The following is a 19448-nucleotide window of genomic DNA, read 5'->3' on the forward strand; positions in this document are numbered from 1 at the left end:
TAACGATCTGATGACTCGCCGACAACTTTAAAACTCCTACAGTGTGTAGGGGCCATTAGCTGATGCAAACTTGCAAAGCCAGTACTTACTACTTACCTATGAAGATTTTGCATGTAATATATTAATCCAAAGCACTGAATGGCTTGGTTACTCTTACATTGTCAAATGTAAACTAAATATTGGCACCAGGCGACCGTTATCCGCCCAAAAATCAAACGTTGTCCACAACAACCCACTATGGGATTGTTGCATAAGATCTTGTGTGCACACACAATAAAAACAAAACAAAACCAAAAGACAAATCTATTTTCTAGCAGTGGTACTTACAGCTGTAACTAACCTGTTACTGGCAGGGTTTCTCCTTCATTTAAGTAGTAAAAGTCAAATGATCAAGTGAGGAAAGCTGATGAAAACAAACAGGATTAAGTGGCAGAAACCATTTTGCAAAGGTATGACGTATCAATTTGCACACAAAAAAAATTAAATAATTAATAGAAATAAGAAAACATTCAATGCATTCCTGGCTGTAGGTGACAGGCTTTTGAGGTTGAGCTGAATGTGGCAATTGTGTGACATTTCTGAAGAAAATTACAAGTTCCAAATTGAAGTGACTACTATAGGCGTGATTAATGTCTAAACTGTATGACATTGTTACTTTAGGTACAGATTAATCTCGCTGTCCATCACAGAATATTTTCCAATGGCATATGGAAGCATCACAGGTAAAAGTAGGTCTTACGTAAGCTAACATGCCTGAGGAAAAATGGTACCTAAACGCCAACAAACAAAAACAAACAAGGGCCTTCACCAAACTTGCTACAAGTTTGGGGACGTTGACAGTCCAACAGCGTACGTACGCTGTGAGGGCCCCTGCTGGTAATGAATGAGAAGACAGAGAAATGTGAGAGACTTGCCTCGGGCTGACACACAGGGCTATACACTGAGACACGGCCTCAGCCAGTCCCCCCATGGCATCGCTACAGGGAGAAGAGAAATCTGGGTTTTAGCACCACGGCCACTGGCACCCATACTGCAGCTACAGTACATATACAATGCACTGACTTTGTCTAAAGGCCAATACACTACAGATCAGACAGCATATTATACATTCAAGAATAAAGACCAGCATTAATTAACCACTTTTAGCCTGCCGTCCCAATTTTGGGAAATGTCAATATAGGTGGCGGGCAGAAACGGTCAAAGATTTCCCCCAAATACTGGGAATTCAACACTTTCAAAGATGGCAGATCTATAAGCTCACACCGCGCTGCGAGCTATAGATTTGATATTTTATATCGCTATTGGTAATACGATGAATATAGGGGCTTGAGTGGGTAATTAAAACATATAATGCAATAAAGCGGTTAATTTATGTCATGCATGTAATCAAAAGCAAAATAAAAACTTACTGCACAAGTTAATTAAAGAGGCTAGAAACAACGACACAACTTAAACTTCTGGATTCTGGACAGAACAAAATCTTTTGGAGTACAAACCTGCTGTGATGCGTCTTTCCCCGCTAATGTCCCGTAAAGAAGAGTCTTAGGGTTTCAGGATGTTTTATTACAATACAGTTTTACAGCAGTACATGAACCAATTCATATGGTAACTGTGTGCGATGCATACACTTAGCATTACGAGTAGTGTAGCCTAAAGAAAATGCCAGTGAGCACAGCATTACCAAAAGAAAACAGTGAATACAACAATCTGAAGCCCTCACCAAACAAAGTTGGGGACACAAAGTCCAACAGCACCTAAATGTGCTGTGAAGGCCTCACTGCTTTTCTTTAGAACGGTAATGTAGTATGAAAACTTGCCTTGGTAAAAGGTGGGTACAGCTCATGTAACTCCAGCGCCTTCACAACACTACGAACCATATCTATTACACTTCTACACACCTAAATGAAACATGAGAAGGACAAAAAAAAACAACAGCCACAAGACAAAGATGGTTTACACAACAGTTCATAGGCTTGATTAGGTACAGTGTAAATACATTTTTTACCCCCCATGCGCTGTGTGATACCTTTTATAGATCACTTCTCTTTGCTGTGCATTCAGTGTCTCTTCCTCATAGCGACAAGTACAATGTACAGTACATTGCTCTATGTTACAATACTGGCTTGTCTACTATCTAGTCGAGGACGTTAGAAAAGGGTTGAGTGTCCAAACCTATAGAAGACAGTAGGCCAGGCTTCAGTAGCGGCCTCCTGGAGACATAACAGGGGGTCTCATGCCCATGGGTGGCCGTGGGGGAGCTCCTTGGTACCCCGGGGGAACCATTGGGAGACCTTGTCCGTATGGAGGCATACCTCCTGGCATGTAGCCTGGCATCCCCTGGGGCGGACCGCCATACTGACCTGAGACGACACAAGGATTGGATGACTGTTAGTGATTTATTTTCTCATAATCAGATCTAGAGCGTTAAAAGATGAATGACTCTAGTTTAAGGGTGGTAACTTTCATGTTTATGTTTACAGTTGATCAAATCAAATACATTTTATTTGTATAGCACATTTAAAAATGACTCTCATCGTACCAAAGTGCTTCACAGGTCAGAGAAAACAATACGATACAGTCTGCGCAATGAACAATGGTCACGAAATGCAATTAATAGCTAATCTAATTGATACTCGTTTTCTCTGCTGAAATACTTTCCCGTTCGCTCATTTTCGCAATCTGCCTTGAACGTGTCTGTACGTCATAGCGCATCCTCAATGATACGGGGCGAGATAAGAATATTCAGAATTTTTCCTATTTTCTTTTTTGTCATTTCGCTTTTCGCTTGCCGTATGCTAACGCTCTGTGCAATTATTAGCTTGTCATTGACTCGCATGTTAGCGCTGCGGAAAGAATGACTCGTATCTCCTAATCCAGGGCGCTCTCCGTGGTGATGAATGGATCGATATGCTGGCGCTTCATTTCTGCTCCTCATCCGTCTCTCCCCCAAAATAAGAACGCTTTTTGGATAATATATCGTATAAATTAAAATGATCGGGATGTTAGGTCAACTCTGTAAAGTCAACTTTTTTAGGAAAGTGTTTCCGGTTCATGGCTTTCAGAGTAAAAGCGATCAGACAACTCCGGCACCCCAGAGCTCCTATTTTGATGCACTTCCGGCACTAAAAGTGTTATAGGTTAATGAATCCGTCAAAGTGTCCGTCAGATAACTAATTCTGGTTTGTCAGGTCATGACAATTGCAGAAATGCACACACGCCATATCCATAGATACCAGGTATCGGATGCCTCAAGCCAGGCTGCTGAGGAGTCATCATGGCCACTGGGGGCGGGGCAGGGGTGGGTTGGCCTTGGCGAGAGAGGTCACGCTGGTACCTAGGCAACTGAGCCCGCAGCTCTTCCTACAGCGCACACACAAACACACGAAACACAGCAAAGACGACAACCGATTACACACTGACACAATGTAAACAACAGGGTCACAAAATAAACCAAAAAAAAAGTCAATACAGATGAGTCAAGAAAGATGTTGTTGAATGCTACGGCATAATGTGATCAAACAGCCATAGAAATCTACTTTTAACTTGACTTTTAACTTGATTTAACCGAACATTGCTGACAGTTACGGACTATGTTATGGATAGACATTAGACACACTTACTGTACTAAACAAAAACAGCTAGAAAAGGAGACTGTAAGAGCAGGGACACTTACCAGCGAGATATCCTCATCGGGGTGGATCAACTTACTGGTTGCACTGGTGGTGGTAAGTGTTGCAGGCTTACTGGTCACGGTGGAGGGAGGCTTGGACACTGTGCTGCTGCCAGTGCTGGGGCTGGCGGCCACCGAGGCAGTGGCCTGGGTGTAGGCTGGGAATGTGGGCTTGGAGGAGTCGGGGGCTGTGGAGGTGGTGGGGTGTGGTGATCCCGACACTGTCTGTTGATCGAGAAAACATTTTTGAAAGGAAAGAAGGAATGGTTAAAAAAGAAGACAGCATTTACAGGAGGAGTAAAACATTTGTCCTAAAGAAAATAAATCATACTTTAAGGTTACTCCCATGACCGTGTGGAAGTGATGTCAATTGTCAACACCATGTTGTTAGTAATAGACCTACAACAGCATGTTTATCACCACCACACACAGTGAACAACTTCAGAAAAGTATGCAAAAGAAAATGAGTACCGGTACTCTGAAAAATGCATGCTGTGATGTCCTGTACCAATTGAGAAATGTACTTGCGCATTTTGCAAATCTCACGATAGCGGATTTATCAAGGGCCCGTATGTGGGGTTCGGTGCAGATTTGTAGTAAAAAAAAAAAAGAAAAAAAAGCAAACAATGGCATAATAATCAAACCATGAAACCGTTTGCAGGCCACTACTGCAATAAACAAACAAACAAAAGCAATTAAACAAAAAAGCCTCCATTAAAATAAATATAAAAAATAAATTATCCGCACTACTTATCTATAAGCAAACTATATCCAATTGGGTGCATGCCCATTGTGAAGCTGTATTTTGTCAGAGAGCGGGGCAGGCAGACAGTGGCGTACTTGTGGCGTGCTAGGGAACACATTAGAGGAGGTGGACTGAGAGTCCGCACTCGACGAGCCTGCACTTGTGCTTGTTGTAACCCGACTCTCGATCTGTGGCACAGGAAAAGAGTAAAGAATAGGAATAGTGAAATATACTGCAGTGATAACAAAATGTCACTCGTTTACGTGGTACTGTTCCCTTTTCGATCAGCCTATTATATCTAATAGCATGTAGATTAGAACAGTAGAGATATTCTTTCCCGTCAGAAGGCTGGAGATTAGGGGAGGGACCTGTCTCGCAATAGCCAGACAACTATTCCACAATCTCCGAATGCTATATAGAGTCCGGAATCGTCATTTCCGTTCACGAAAATATATTCAAAAATATCTTTACATTGAATTTTTTTTAATTTCCACCATGCTAAGCAGCAACCAAATAACGCTTAAGACGATTTGATTCATATTAGGACAAATGTGTGAAGACGAAACGGACGTGTGGAGTATAGGCTTCACATCCACTCTATATTTTACTTCCGTGCTCGGAAACATTCGACAATTGTGGGAGACAACAGTCTGGCCACGCGATACTAAGGTGTGGACCTAGATATAGATTTCGGAGAGCCGAAAGGTTACCTGTCCAGCACTGGGGAACAGAGGCTTAGCGACGGCAGGCTGGGTTGAGGGGGCAGTGGCTGCGGGCATAGTGGGTCTAGTCAGCATGCTTAGTCCTGCCGCAGGCGGGCCCTGGCCCATGTGGCCCAGACCTGGACGGTGCCCCACCGGTGGTGGCATGCCTGCGAAGACGGAACGGAAGGACACATTAGCAGTGGTGGAACAAGTATTCACATGTTTTTGTCCGGAATTCAAAATTGACTATTGGTATATAAACAAACAAGCTATTGGTATAAAGATGTACATAAAGTACGAAAAGTAGAAAGTACTCATTATTGCAGAATGCCCCATTTCACAAGCTTTCAAATGTATAAATTGCATAAAAATCTGCAAGCTTGTAGATCGTCTATTTTCAAATGGCTGAAATGTATACAACGTATGAGTGGTTAATGCATGTTTTGTAATAATAATCCAAATCTACAAAAGTTACTAGTAGTAAGTTAAGTTTTTCAAATAATTGCAGTGGAGTAGAATTACAATATTTGCCTCTGAGATGTAGTGTAAAAGTAAATGTACTGAAAACTGGAAATATTCCAGTTACAGTAAACATACCTCAAAATTACCTCATACACTACTTGAGTAAATGTACTTACTTTAAACCACTGCATATTAGATCATGTCACACTACGACACAGATGTACAACAACAACAAAAACAAAAACAGACTTTGAACAGTTCCATATCTGGGGGTCTTAAGCCCTAACCACACCAAAGGGTCAAGACGTTTTTAGTGTTGTCCCTGTGGTGTGATATGTCTTGTTGCACGTTGACCCTAGTGATTCAACGCATGGAATTCAATGGCCCAAACCACACCAAAGGGTCGAGGCGGTTTTAGCGTTAACTCCTTGCAACCGTTTGGACCCAAGGAGGTGCATGGTTGACCCTTTGGTGTGGTTAGGGCTTTAGACATCTGTATGTGCTACTGAGTCATGATGGTTTGCGGTGTGTAACCATACCCAGTGGCATGCCTGGCATCATGGGGGGCATCCCTGGCCCTGGAGGCATCATTCCTCCCATTGGCATCATACTAAATACAGAGAAAGACAAATATATCTTTATAGACAAGACACAGTACTAGTGACTAAAATGGCCAGCAATAAGACGAGAAGAAATACAAATCCCTCACCCTGGTGGCATTCCTGGCATTCCAAGGGGCATCCCGGGCATCATAGGTGGCACGCCTGGCATCATTGGTGGCATCCCTACATAAAAAGATGAAAGAAAGATTTCACAAAGTGATACACCAGGGATATGGTCTCAAACACAAAGGTATTGCATACACAAAATATGACATGAGTGAATGATGTAAACGTCAAATGTGTCGTCTATAAGAAAGTGAGCTATCTGTTCGAACATCTACAACTGTCAGCTTATAAATGTGCTTTGTAGATACAATTCTGCCAATTTGAAATATTCAATAGTTAGCGAGAGATGTGCTAAATTGACGAATTTGGAAGGGAAGTCTACAATCAAATCTAACATAAAAAACTAGCACAATACAGTGATGTCTGTCTTGCAGTCATTTTGATTAGACAAGACATGCAGCATTCCAAAAGGAGCAGGCTAGATTAGAAAACAAGACTTTTTGGGTGGCATTACTTGCCCAAATCAGAACGCGTCATTGCCGATCGTCAATCGATCACCATCAATCGTCGGTACTAACTGAATAATTAGATTAGATTCAGGTTAAAAGACTATAGAGGCTATGCGCGTGACATAATCGGAAATGATGCTGGAACGCCTACTGACTGAGTGGCTTGACAGCCCATACATCCAAACAGAAAAGTCCTATCTGATTGTATTAAACAACATTAAACTCACCAACATTGCACCTGTACGGAAAGCTTGAATTATCCTCTTTATATCGGCAAGGTTTTTGTTTAATAAAAATCCACCGTAGACATGTACCGTAGACAGCTACTTTCTGTCAATACATTCCGTGCAAGGATTCTGTGCACAGAGTTTGGAAGTGCTCGTTTTCAATAATGCAATGTCCTGCTGCCTCCTGCATTATGTGCGATTTAGAAGCAGGTGGCATGCAGGGGTCACTCAGTCTAGATGAGGGAGGAAGGGGGGTGGACACTTAAGGCTCATACATAGTCTGGATTTTCGGTGGTGGGGTGACCACCGAACTACAACATGACGTCACGAGCCGCGGTGAAGAGCAAACCACCGCCACCGCTCCAGCCCTCTGTTTTTACTCACCACCGCTCAACGTTATTTCAGCTCCGGTGGTCAGCTCACCACCAGAGCGGTGGTCACCTTACCACCGAAAATCCAGACTATGAATAGGCCTTTACCCGAGTAGGTGCCTGGTGGCATCCCCGGTGCTCCAGCCCCAGGGGGAGGCATGATGCCAGGCTGGGTCATGGGAGAGAGGAAGCCTGCCTGGGGCTGCTGGGCGGCAGCAGCAGCAGGCTGCTGGAAGGAGGGTCCAGGCTCATCGTCCTCGTCATAGTCGTCAGAGTCATCCTGGTTCAGCTTCTTTTTCTGGGACTCTGGTATTGAATGGAGCAAAAGGGCATATTGATTGTGATTAAAACATACGAGGACACGTTTTATGCTTTTTTTTCATACAACTGGTGTCTTTGGACTAATTGTGTGTGTTTGTGTGGGATAGGTTGTAATGGATGTTCTGTCCTGCATTTTTAAAGATCAGGGACCATGTTGGAGAAAGGTATTCTCACTTTATAATCATATCATATTATCCATCAGCCATCACTCAAACAAACAAAGACCAGTAAAGACAAGTAAGAAGGCCTGTCACAATTATACAATTATATATAATTGTCTAATCGTAATTATATGATAATTGCAATTACGTTGTCATAACCATCTCCATGTTGAAAAGTGTTCAAGCTTACATGTCACTACAATGCTGATCTACAAGCTTACTTCGTACATTTGTAATCGTGACAGCCCTAATGACACTGTTGATTAGACATTGTACTGTACTACATTGTAACGCAAAATCAAATGGGTTTCCGATCTGAGCCAAGTCTCCTGAGCAACCACGTCTGAAGCCTGTCCTGGACAGGGGTCTCCAGGGGACGTAAAAACAAACCGCTGACATTGAATGTCTGCCAACGACTTAATTGACTGCTTTTTTAGCAACTCCCAAAGCGCCAACGACGTCTTTATCGTCTTTTTCAGACGGGTATAACATTGGACCAAAAAAAAAAAAAAAAAATGGATGAGTTAATACCTTGGGTTTTCTGTTCAAGTACTCTTCTTCTTTCCTCCATGTCTTTCTCTGGAATCCCTTCCATGCCATATATTTCCAATTCAATGTCTGTTCTCCCAGGTATTGCATTGGGAACTCCATCAATGGTCTCTTTATGAACCTAAAAATATATATAATGGGATCGGGTGGACGAGTTTAGTCAAGTTACATTTATTTGTATAGAACATTTCAACAAGGCAATACAAAGTGCTTCAAGAGCAGCAAGACACATTATAAAATGCTGGTTGAAAACATTAAACATAGTTATTATTCATTAACGAGTTATAAGAAGAAAATCTAAGGAAAAGTACGTTAAAACGGCAATACAGAATAACTTAACATAACCATAATGCCATAATGTAGCACAAGATCAGAAATGTTTTGGTCCGTTCAGGGCTTTATAGACCAGTAATATACTTTTATTTGTATCCTTTGACAGAAGGGGGGCAGAGTAAAGATTGGACAAGTGGATTTAATCATAGGATCGACTTGGGTATTAGTGGACTCCACTCCAGCAGCATTGTGAATCAACTACAGCTGTAGAGAGCGCAGCAGTTGATTTGTTTAGGGAAATCTGTAGTGTATAAGCAGTACAACCATTACAGTAGGCTCGGCAAGTCTACTATAAATGCATGGACATATTTTCCCAAATCCTGCTGAGAGAGACATTATGTCCTGACTTTTAAATATTTTTTATGGTGGCTGTTCAAATTCAGGCATGACACTACACATATACAGTAAGTCAGGCTTTTAGTATGATCAATCAACTGAAGCTGACCACTGAGACGTCGTTTCATGGTCTCAAATGGACTCACCTGCATGCAGTGGATGGCCAAACCGGGCCCTGTATACAGTTTTTTGTGACAGATATGACATTTGAAGTGTTTGGCTTTCTGATGCTGTATGAGAATCTTTTCATCGTCGAAGTCCCTGTTGCAATACCTGATGCCATAGTTTAGGGAACACGGTTTATTACTGTTTGACAATAGCATGCCCCATGATACACGCCGTGCTTGTTGTGTAAATGCAATGTCAAAAAAGACACTGCATGGGTATCACACACAAAAAGTACAATTTGTTGTGACCTTTTTATTTATGTATGTATTCATTAATGTATTTATTAAGAAATCAGAGGCAGTGCCAGGCCAGCCCAACCACAGTGCACAGCATTTATTCAGCAATACTGACCCCCTGGAATCTGGATCACAATTAAAGAGACTAGAGTATAGATGGAGCTTCTCTGCTTTACCAATACCCAGACATAGTGCACTACATCTGGACATAATGGCCGTCATATTGGCCCTCTGACTCTGGAGTCTGGACCACTAGGAGATCGAAGCTCAGGCTAAACTACTGCACTTGGCTAACAGTACTAACCAGTAACCACCACAGCTAAGCTAAACATAGGGTGTCTGCTGACTGAGCCCGACTCTCTGCTACCTACAGTAATAGCCAGGGCTAATAATCTACCACACAGAGCAAACCACGTTGACCTGATAATTAAAACCCCATTCCAGGGGAGCATTTAAAAGGATACCAGCACCATGGCTTCATTTGCTTTTTCTTCTTTCTTCCCATGTCCGTCCGCTATGATCCTGTCAACCCACCATCAGCTGTAACAACACAAACAACAACCCAACTGAACTCAAGATGGCGTCAGCTGCTCAGCAAACCACAGCAAACCCCTATGAACAAACCTCATCCCACAAGTCTTTGCGGACGCTTTTTGTTTTGTTGTTTTTTTCTCCCCTTATATTGTATAGCTTTATTGATGTCGCCATCTTATATATTTACAATAGTACTACTGTATAGTCCGATAGAAACAGTTTGAATATAATATAATAGGCCTATTTATATGAGTGCAGCATTTCACATTATAAACGGTGCAATTTAGGCTCAGGCTGCATTGGAATGTAAACTTGAACATTACGTTTCCTTTGTAATTAATTCTGATTGTTCACTATATAGTTTCAAAACATATACACTGAATATAGTCAGCAAATACGTGTTTACAAAACATCCTATTCAAACTGTCTGCCCACTACAATTATCATAATTAAACATTTCCATTGATTAAAACCTGATGAAAACCATTTGTATCCGGAACCAGGAACCAACGTTTGACGAGATTATTTACTAATCGGGCATTTTTTACACGCGTACATTCCGACAGAGAGAGCACCGGTGCGCATGCGTGCAAAATACTCGATCTTCAAATCGTCAACAGATCATTCATCAACGTTTGCGCAGTGTGTTTACGTCCGTCCACATGTGCTATGCATCTACTCTTTCAGTCAGTGACTCAGTCAGCGATAAGATAAACTATACTCTAGTAGTGCGTCTGCTGTCATCTGTGGGCTTTAAAACACTAACAGCTGCCAGCCAGTAAAGATGTTTACCTCCCAGACCTCGTCCTTCCAAGACTCCATTGACGTGGAAGAAAAGGACGACTTTGACAGTGAAGACATTGCGTCGTACAACCAGAAGATCCAACTGAATTGCTACTACACCATATATCTTTATCAAGGCACCAGGTAACAGCTCATATCCCCCCACACGGACAGCTTTTGTCCTGTTCTTCATGATATAACATGTTAAGACTACTAAGAGTATTGACAGCTATTAAACTGTTGATTAATTGGTGTGTGTGTGTGTGTGTGTGTGTGTGTGTGTGTGTGTGTGTGTGTGTGTGTGTGTGTGTGTGAGATGTATGTACATGCTAGTTGTACAATAACTGTGAACTGGATGGTTGATGGTCCCAGGCTTACTTATCTGCGAAAAGAAAAGGATGGTTGAAGGATTATTATTGAGCTGATGATGCTTGTATTGCAATGCACTTGAATGCATTGGGATATGACCTAATGTAGTTAGTGTTTTTACATGTGCACGCCTGTCAAATAGACTTAATATGCTTTTTTTGTTTACATAACAAATGCATCTTGTCTCTTTCTGCAGAACACACACACACACACACACACACACAGCAGCAGCCCTGCATCTCATAACTACCAGTCTTCTAGTTTGTGGTTGTTAACTTGTTTGTATGTTCACAAAGCTGACAACAGTTTCAATTGACAAAATATGAGACTTTCTGGACCAGAGCCAAACAATTATCATTTAAAAGCTGTATTGTTAGTTTCTTTAGTGCATAAAATGTGATGTCCAATTTGTATGGTAGGGTATGTTTTGTTAATGCAATTTAACTTGTATACAATTGGGGTGGTTGTATTTGGTCTCCCTGCTCTTCTATTGAGAGTGACATCTAGATCCTATATTAATTTGACATTGGAAAAGGTTGAGAACGCCCTGCCATAAATAACCCACCAAATGAAGAGTGAACTGTCAACTGTCTTAGATCTGAGGCATCTGGAGACAGTGCGTCATCGTCATGGAACCAGAGACGAGCAGACTCCACGACCAGTCAGGAGGACTTTAGGTAACCATGGTGAACCATGGGTCCTTCCCGCCGACCTCGCTCTCGCTTTCAGTGGTTTGTGATTCTGTGGCTTTAAGTGTTGTGTGCATTTGATATATCTACCAGGCTGGGGGAACCGCCACAGGGATCATCCAATCAACATCATGGAATCAAATGTCGTTTCCTTTTCCTGATTGTGCTTTGATTTATCATCACTCTGCAGACATTTCTACAATACCGAGTTACACAGTCCTTAATCCTTTTAGCATTTTTTTATATTTTCAATTGACTACTCCGGTTGAGGAGATGGGAAAACCTTTGGATTATGCTGGTAGACACATGGAATCGAGGCAATACTTACAATTACAGTAGCTGATCTTCAAACTGTGTGGTGGATGCAATGCGTTGTAGATTGGCTATTTTTGTTAGGAGCATAAATTATGGGAAATAGAAAACATGCCAGTCATTAGAAGCACCACGAAAGGCTGTGCTGTGTGACTCGGTTGGGCAAAGAAAAATGTGATGTAACTCTTATGTTGTGGACTTGACCATCAGCTTCCTCCATCTGCGCTCCATTGATCTGACTGGCTGCAAGCTTCCTCCTCACCTCTCACTGGCTGGCCGCATATAATATCCATGTTAACCACCTCCTCTGTCCCTGTCCACAGCCTGACCTTAGTGGACAGCAGCCTGCCAGCGGAGGCAGAGCCGGAGCTACGCAGCTACATCTCCAGGAGGCTGAGTAAAGGAGCCCTGCTGGGGGGAATGGGCAACATCGCCACTGTGGAACTCAGGTGATAATGAGATTCTCACTGAACAACATTTTGCATCCTCCATTACATTAAACATGCTACTTGAATGAAACTAATGTTATAGTGTTCCATTTCCAATTTAGTTTGTTCCCTTTTGTTTGTTTGTTTCATCACTACCGATTCCAAGTTGTTTATCCTGTATCCTGTATGAGTTCTCTCTCCTGATTGGACAAAATTGGTACCCTGATCTGAAAATGTAGTGTTTACTTCAGCGCAGGAGAAATGGGAAGACCCCTGTTACCGTCCAAACACTAAAGCAAGGATCAGAATATAGAGCTATTTAACACTCATTTTTAACAAAGAAATAATAAATATAACTTACTCTACCTTTAACGACACAACTCTAATAGAGGGTATGCGCGTGACATCATCATCATACCCGGAAGTAATGCGGGTATGACGCCTACTGATTGGCAAAAAACTACTTTCTGGCCTTGACAGCCCATACATCCAAACGGAAAAGTCCTATCTGATTGCATTAAACAACGTTAAACTGACTTTGCCACTCACTTTATGCATGCGCATACCCTCTATTGCCGTTTAATTCTTCCCAGTGTCCCGGAGCAGGCAGTCGGATGTTACTGCTGTCTTCTAGAGCAGGAGAGGTCCCCGGATCAGCCCGATGCTGATGGAAATGGATACGTCATCTGCTTCATGGGTGGCTCTGAAAAGGGACTCAACTTATATCCTTTGCTGTGTTATACTGTACATAAAGTTGACATGACATAAACATTTCTCCAAATGCAGTACATTACAAAATAATGGAGTCAATTGGTAATAAATCACAGAAATTTGAATTTAAAATTTGAAATACATATTTTCTCCAGGGACTTTTTTTTAGGCTAGATTTCAAATGAGTCTGTGCTTTAAAATGCAACAATACTGTCGGAATTCCTACCTCAAGCAAGTCTCTGTAAGATTAAGGAATTGAGAAATTAGGTCAAGTATAACGTGAATCGCAGTCGATGGACTACACATGTCAGTTTACCAGAATGGTTATTTTAAAGACTTTGATTTGTAAATATAAAAACTATTCTATTTGGAAAACATCGGTTTTACTCAAGTTTTACAGACATCACCAACATAAGCAAACCTATTGCAGCCCCCCAAAAAACCATCTCCGCTGCTTCTCCGCTCCTTTTTATTTTTGGAGATTTGATTACATATGTATAACTAATATTGCATTCATGAACAAGCAACCCTTCCGAGTTCCTTGACTGTCGTCACATTCCGACTAGAGCTCGACAAATACGTGCAAGGCCTGCAGAGCAGTTTACAAACTCCAGAGGTACAGTAAGCGAATAGCGAACCTGTGTTTTATGTTTTCATAACAACTCTCTGTCCTGTCGTGGACGACGTAACCCAATGACTTGACGCCCTTCCTTCCGTCTGCATCATCAGCTACAGAACCTGGAGACGGAGGTGCGTCCCTATCTGAGCCGCTGGTACGAGGAGTCGGTGATGCACGTCCATCGTGTGGTGCTGCTGGTCCAGGGGAGCATCAGCTTCCTGCTGCATGCCGTGAGTCACCTCTCGCTGCAGAATATATCTCTCAAGGTTCAAGATTATTTAAACCCATTCTGACCTGAGATCAGATTCTAAAAATGTCTGTTTGAAAATGACAGTTTTCTGAAAAAGCTATGTTTCTATGTGAGTCGATTTTTTTGTAGCATTGTAGCTATTTAAAAATAGAGTGGCGCGCTATGAGCTTGTAGATCAGCTTTTTTTTTAAATAGCTAAAGCATGACATAATGCCAACACCAAAAGGGGTTCCCGCCCAAAAATGGGTTATGTGATGATCAGAGTTTTACTCTCATTTACTTGCTCCCTGGGGAACCGTGAAAACTACAAATGAATTGTGCAAACCTGTTCTTAGTTTTCATGTGTGTAACTCTACACAGCAATTGGTCCTCACGTGCAACAACGGTACATAGCAAGCACTCAGTCTACTTGTGTGTTTCACTGTTTGGCTTGACAAACCAAATCATTGAGTAGGCCTAAGTAATAAACGGAAAAACAGGAACCTGCGGCATTATGTTACCCATCTATATAATCATGTCATCACAAGACAAATAAATATGTGTTTACTGTGGAATGTAACATATCCATGCATTGATAGATTGCTGTGGTTAATGATCATACTGCTGTTCATGTTCAAGACATCAAAATGACAAAAAGACGACGATGCCAGGAAAGGATACATTTGTAATCCCTAAGCTTCTTGTGTACAGGCTCTGAGTCACGTTCTTGTGGAGGTTGTCAATTCAGATGAGAAGACAAAGGCTGACGTAGCCAGGTGAGTTAGTTTGACCAACACAACAAAGAAATCACATGGCTAAAACAGCGCCCTGCTGTGCTGTGTATAGCTCCCGCTACCACCACATTATATAGCTAGCATGTAATCGACTTACTAGATGTGGGTGTGTGCTGTTGTAAAATGCCTTGTGTTCTGTTTGGGGGATGTTTAGGTTCGTGAAAGCAGCCAGTTTGCAGGGGCTTTCCCAACAGGACACCACCACAGCGTCGCTATGCAAGGCCATGTCTGAGGACATAAACACTAACCTGATCATAGACTGCTCCACCAGTCCACCCACATTCTCCAACACTGGTAGGTGGTAAACGGAGTAATCTAGATTCTAGAAGATGATTGAATCCGGCATCCCTATGTTGGGCATATTATAGGTGAAAAGTCACTTGTCATTCGTCGTACAACTAAGTGTATAGGGCTTAAGTGGTTAAACTGGGTCCAGGCTGCACTAATCTACTACAGGTTTGGGCCATGTTGGCCTCCACCGATTACATGTTATAATAGAGAGGAAAATCCTGGGAGATGAGCCTACAATCTTTGGAGCACAAGATCATATCAAAGTTACACAGTCGGCCGAGTCAGGTGTACGTAATGACGTTTTTACATACAGTAGGACCGGGTGCATGTCAACGGCAAGCATATGAGATAGATTTGTATCAATTTTGAAATACACATATCTTGTAAAAGACTATGTACCACTCACCTACCGGTCTGCATATAGGAAGACTGTGTACCACTCACCTACCAGTCTGCATATAGGAGAGTGAATATCTTCACAATTGACTGTTATTGTGCTGCAGTCTGAGCCCAGCTTGACATGTTTTTCCGTCCCCCAGTCAGTAATCGTTTCTGTGATGACTGGATCCAGGCGTTCCTGAATGGAGCAGAGCGTTGTAATCCCTTCCTGCTTAGACAGATCCTGGAAAACTTCAAACTCAAGGTGACAGTAGGCGACATTGAATGTGACTCGACAACACAAAGTACAACATGTTGATGAAAGTTCCCCTCACACGTCCCCCTCCCTTTTTCATTCTTGTGGAACGGTGGTTCTCAAAGTGGGGTCCTTGAGAGGGGCTTCCAGAGGCCCCCCCAGCTAAATCATTGATAGGTCGGAAACCAAATGGACCCTTAACAAGTCTGTAAGTGTGTACAAATCATCTGGAACCATCTGAAATGTGTATACTCTCTGAGTTATGGTGGTCTGTAGACAAATGCATACCAAAGTGGGGTTCCTTGAAATACGGTATAGAATTTAAAAAAAAAGTTTGAGAACCACTGTTGTGCTCCTTTTCTCTCTGGTCCTTTCCTCTAGCCTGGCTAATAAGCCAGACTAATATCATACTGTCGTAAACCAGACTAATATTTTGGGCTTATTAGCCACCTTTCCTCCTCCATAATGCCTCGTTGTCGCCGCCTGCAGGCCATCCAGGACATGAACAGCCTGAAGCGCTTCGTGCGGCAGGCGGAGATGAGCCACTACGCTCTGTTCCGCTGCTGCCAGTTCCTGCAGGGCTGCGGCAACGGCGACGTGCTGCTGCAGAACGCCAGGAATGAGCACAGCGACATGCCCGAGGCCTGCAGCATCATCACTGTCCTGGAGGAGTTCCTCGGGGAACAGTCCCAGGCCAAGGCATGATTTCCCTTCATTTCCAGACAGAGCCCCTCTGGGGCTGTGAGAAGTTCCAACACCAGCCAAACTGCCAAAAAGAATATGATCATCAACACTTTGGCTTAATGTAAATCGCTCTGGATAAAGAGCGTCTGGTAAATGCCTAAATTGTAAATTGTTTGGCAATGACTAGTAAGAGTATGTACTCTGCCAGCCGTTTGGTGGATACCTGACCATCACCGTGAATATAAAGTTTATTCTTAGAAGGATAAAAAAACCCCAGTACATTCCTGCCCTGGCTCCCGGACAGAAAGGTTAGAAATTAGGGAGGCATCTTGTAAAACACTAAATCCACAAATTCAAATCTAGGCATGTCAAATGTGTATCTTCCCGTTACTGTATCTTTGACATACTAGATTGAATAACTTCTAGACAACTGCACAGGTCTTGCCTAGTATTAAATGTCAGGTGAGATGAGGTGACAATAATAATTAGATATTATAGGACATTTGGAAAAACATAATTGACCCAACTTGGGTGAATTGTTAAATGCCTATCTGAAACTAATTCAATTCCAATGAGTTTATATGCAAGCCTATCAAATGGAGCCAATATTTTAGTTAATACAATGTATAAACAATTAGCAATTTGACTTACTGTGTTTTTCACGTTGTCCATTGTGTCTCTCCTGCATGGCTACATTACATGATATGTACGGTATCTTCCTCTTTCTACTCATGTTCTACATGAACACAACTGGAATCATGTACACTATACCAAAAATCTAAAATAACCATTGCTACTTTTTAGTTTAAAAGTATTTTAGACAGTACCTCTACACACCATGAAATCATTTATGGATGTTTATTTCTCAATTGAGGTTCATGCTGTTCTTTTTTTATTATTATTTTCTGTTCCAAAGAGAAACGTGTTTTCTTTTATTTTTTTGGGGGGGGGAGAGACTGCACAAATCACTTTTAACCATTACATTCATTCCACAGCTCGTTCAGCTTGTAGTTCAATGAATTCCCTGCACTACTATAGTTTTGTCATATGAGAACTGCTATCTTTGTCTATGAAGTGATATTCCGGAGTCTATTTAATCCTTGCGTGGGAATGCTTTGTTGTGAATCTAGTGTAGTTCTGAGTCTTCAAAGTCATCAAGTGTCATGATGTAAAATAATGCTCTATATATAACTATCATCTTCACATCTCTCACCAGCCTGGTTGTCTCTTGTGAGAGCCAAACTACGCCAATCCTCCATCCTCGTGCCTGTATGACACCATTTTCCGGATCGAGTTACTGAGCATTTGCTGGAAGGTTACATCTGCCACACAGCAAAACATAGTGGTGTAGCGGGCCGTTAATGTTCTGCCTGTGTTGTTGTTAGTTGGGGAAAGTGGATTTATTCTATTTTGGTAATCCTCAGTAAATCATAGCTACTATATGTTAGATGTTGCTATCATCATTCAACTAGATGTCAAAGGAACAGTTTCCCATGCATGAATGAGGTCTAGTAGTCCCACACTTTCAGCCTGGGATCCCCATGTTCAATGTTCAGAAATCACGGAAATGGCAGTTCTGCAACTCGACAGTGGCAGCATCGCGACCTTTTACAGTCTATGGTCGCGACGTCGACTGTGAGCTTGTAGATCAGCTATTTTTGAAAGCATGGAAGAGTGGTTAAAATAAATAACGAAGTACACTTAATGTTTCCTTAAACTAGACTTGAGCCACGCATAATAAAGCAATATTGATGTTGGGTTATTTTTATTTTTATTTAACTGAACAAAAGTGACGTGTTGGTGAATAAATATGCTATTGTGACTGACCTTCTTGCACCTGTAACACTTCTCAGCTCTGTACAGTGTGGCACAGTATATGTTAATACTTGGTTGGTTCTCTGTCTTGTAAATAGAAGCTCAAAGACAACTGTACTGTGTCAAGTCTCTTTATTGACCATAGATTATGGAAATAAGAAGTACTGTAGTGTACAACCAATGTCCTCTACAGTGTAAAGACTATAATCTATTCCCGTTTGTGTTGAAGATGAGATGTTGAAATCATACCAGATTGTGCAAATGCATGAAGTACATTGTCTGTCGGGTGGAAACCTCATACAGCATCATGTCCAAAACGTACTTTACAGGATTCAAATGAAAGAAATAGCAAATGTAGCAGTTTTACAAGCCATGTTTCAAGCTTCTGGATTTGCTACGTATGTGTGACGCTGTAGTAGTATGATCATGATTCATGTAGTAGGGCATTCATTTAAATTCATGGAGGGAAAAAAAAGAGTTGGGAGATAAGCTGTTTCTGCCTGACAGCAATGATTGAATGAATACCCTGTGTTGAGTATGAACCAGGGGATGGGACACATCTGTAGTTTTGGGCAGTGACCACAAGATGGCAGCATCGTTGAGGGTTTGATTCTGAATGCGTGGGGATTTGTGCAGCATATCTTTCCATCCTAAAGAAAGAAAAGCTGGTGCAGGCTGGATGCCTTTTTAGTTTAGGCCTTTCCCATCTGCTCTGAGGAAGGCCGAGACATGGTAGTCTGAAATTGGTCATGGAGTATTCTGACATATAGGGGTAAGTAGCAGAACAGGATTTGGGGGGTTGCTACCATTATATTCTTAAATATGACCCACATCATCCTATGTGCTGTACGCACTACATACACTTAATACTATGTACATATATGCCTATGGCTGAATCGCATGCATACGTATACCAGTGGTTCTCAAAATGAGGTCCAGGGACCCCCAGGGGTCCCTGAGGGTGTCCAAGCAGGCCCCCCGGCTAAAGCAATGATTACTAGGAAACAAATTGACCCTTACACAGGTCTGACTATAACCCAGAGACTTTCTGAGTTATATGGATCCGTGGTGGACCAGTGTGTATCAAAAACTGGGT

At 42.0% G+C, this 19448-nt stretch overlaps 2 protein-coding genes across 4 annotated transcripts; one reads left to right on the forward strand and one right to left on the reverse strand.

Annotated features, from left to right (window-relative positions):
- Nucleotides 1-1542: 1542 nt before the first annotated feature.
- Nucleotides 1543-10053, reverse strand: znf207a (zinc finger protein 207, a). 2 transcript variants are annotated; one of them, XM_080775370.1, is made up of 11 exons: nucleotides 9925-10053; nucleotides 9203-9329; nucleotides 8370-8508; nucleotides 7465-7662; nucleotides 6291-6366; nucleotides 6121-6191; nucleotides 5126-5286; nucleotides 4511-4603; nucleotides 3674-3895; nucleotides 3234-3360; nucleotides 1543-2360 (listed from the first exon to the last, which is right to left on the reverse strand). In XM_080775370.1, the coding sequence occupies exons 1-11, from the start codon at nucleotides 9963-9965 to the stop codon at nucleotides 2197-2199; spliced, it is 1419 nt and encodes a 472-aa protein (XP_080631496.1). In that variant the 5' UTR covers nucleotides 9966-10053; the 3' UTR covers nucleotides 1543-2196. The 2 variants fall into 2 exon arrangements, with proteins under 2 accessions (XP_080631496.1, XP_080631497.1); XM_080775371.1 differs by lacking the exon at nucleotides 4511-4603.
- Nucleotides 10054-10629: 576 nt separating this feature from the next.
- Nucleotides 10630-18464, forward strand: cUnh17orf75 (chromosome Un C17orf75 homolog). Of its 2 annotated transcripts, XM_080775385.1 has the most exons (10): nucleotides 10630-10921; nucleotides 11743-11823; nucleotides 12471-12596; nucleotides 13169-13297; nucleotides 13842-13902; nucleotides 14016-14135; nucleotides 14846-14910; nucleotides 15083-15222; nucleotides 15759-15862; nucleotides 16343-18464. In XM_080775385.1, the coding sequence occupies exons 1-10, from the start codon at nucleotides 10779-10781 to the stop codon at nucleotides 16556-16558; spliced, it is 1185 nt and encodes a 394-aa protein (XP_080631511.1). In that variant the 5' UTR covers nucleotides 10630-10778; the 3' UTR covers nucleotides 16559-18464. The 2 variants fall into 2 exon arrangements, with proteins under 2 accessions (XP_080631511.1, XP_080631512.1); XM_080775386.1 differs by lacking the exon at nucleotides 11743-11823.
- The last annotated feature ends 984 nt before the right edge of the window (nucleotides 18465-19448 follow it).

The sequence above is a fragment of the Protomyctophum bolini genome (assembly GCF_963924005.1).
Source record: "Protomyctophum bolini genome assembly, chromosome: 11".
Lineage (NCBI taxonomy): Eukaryota > Metazoa > Chordata > Actinopteri > Myctophiformes > Myctophidae > Protomyctophum > Protomyctophum bolini.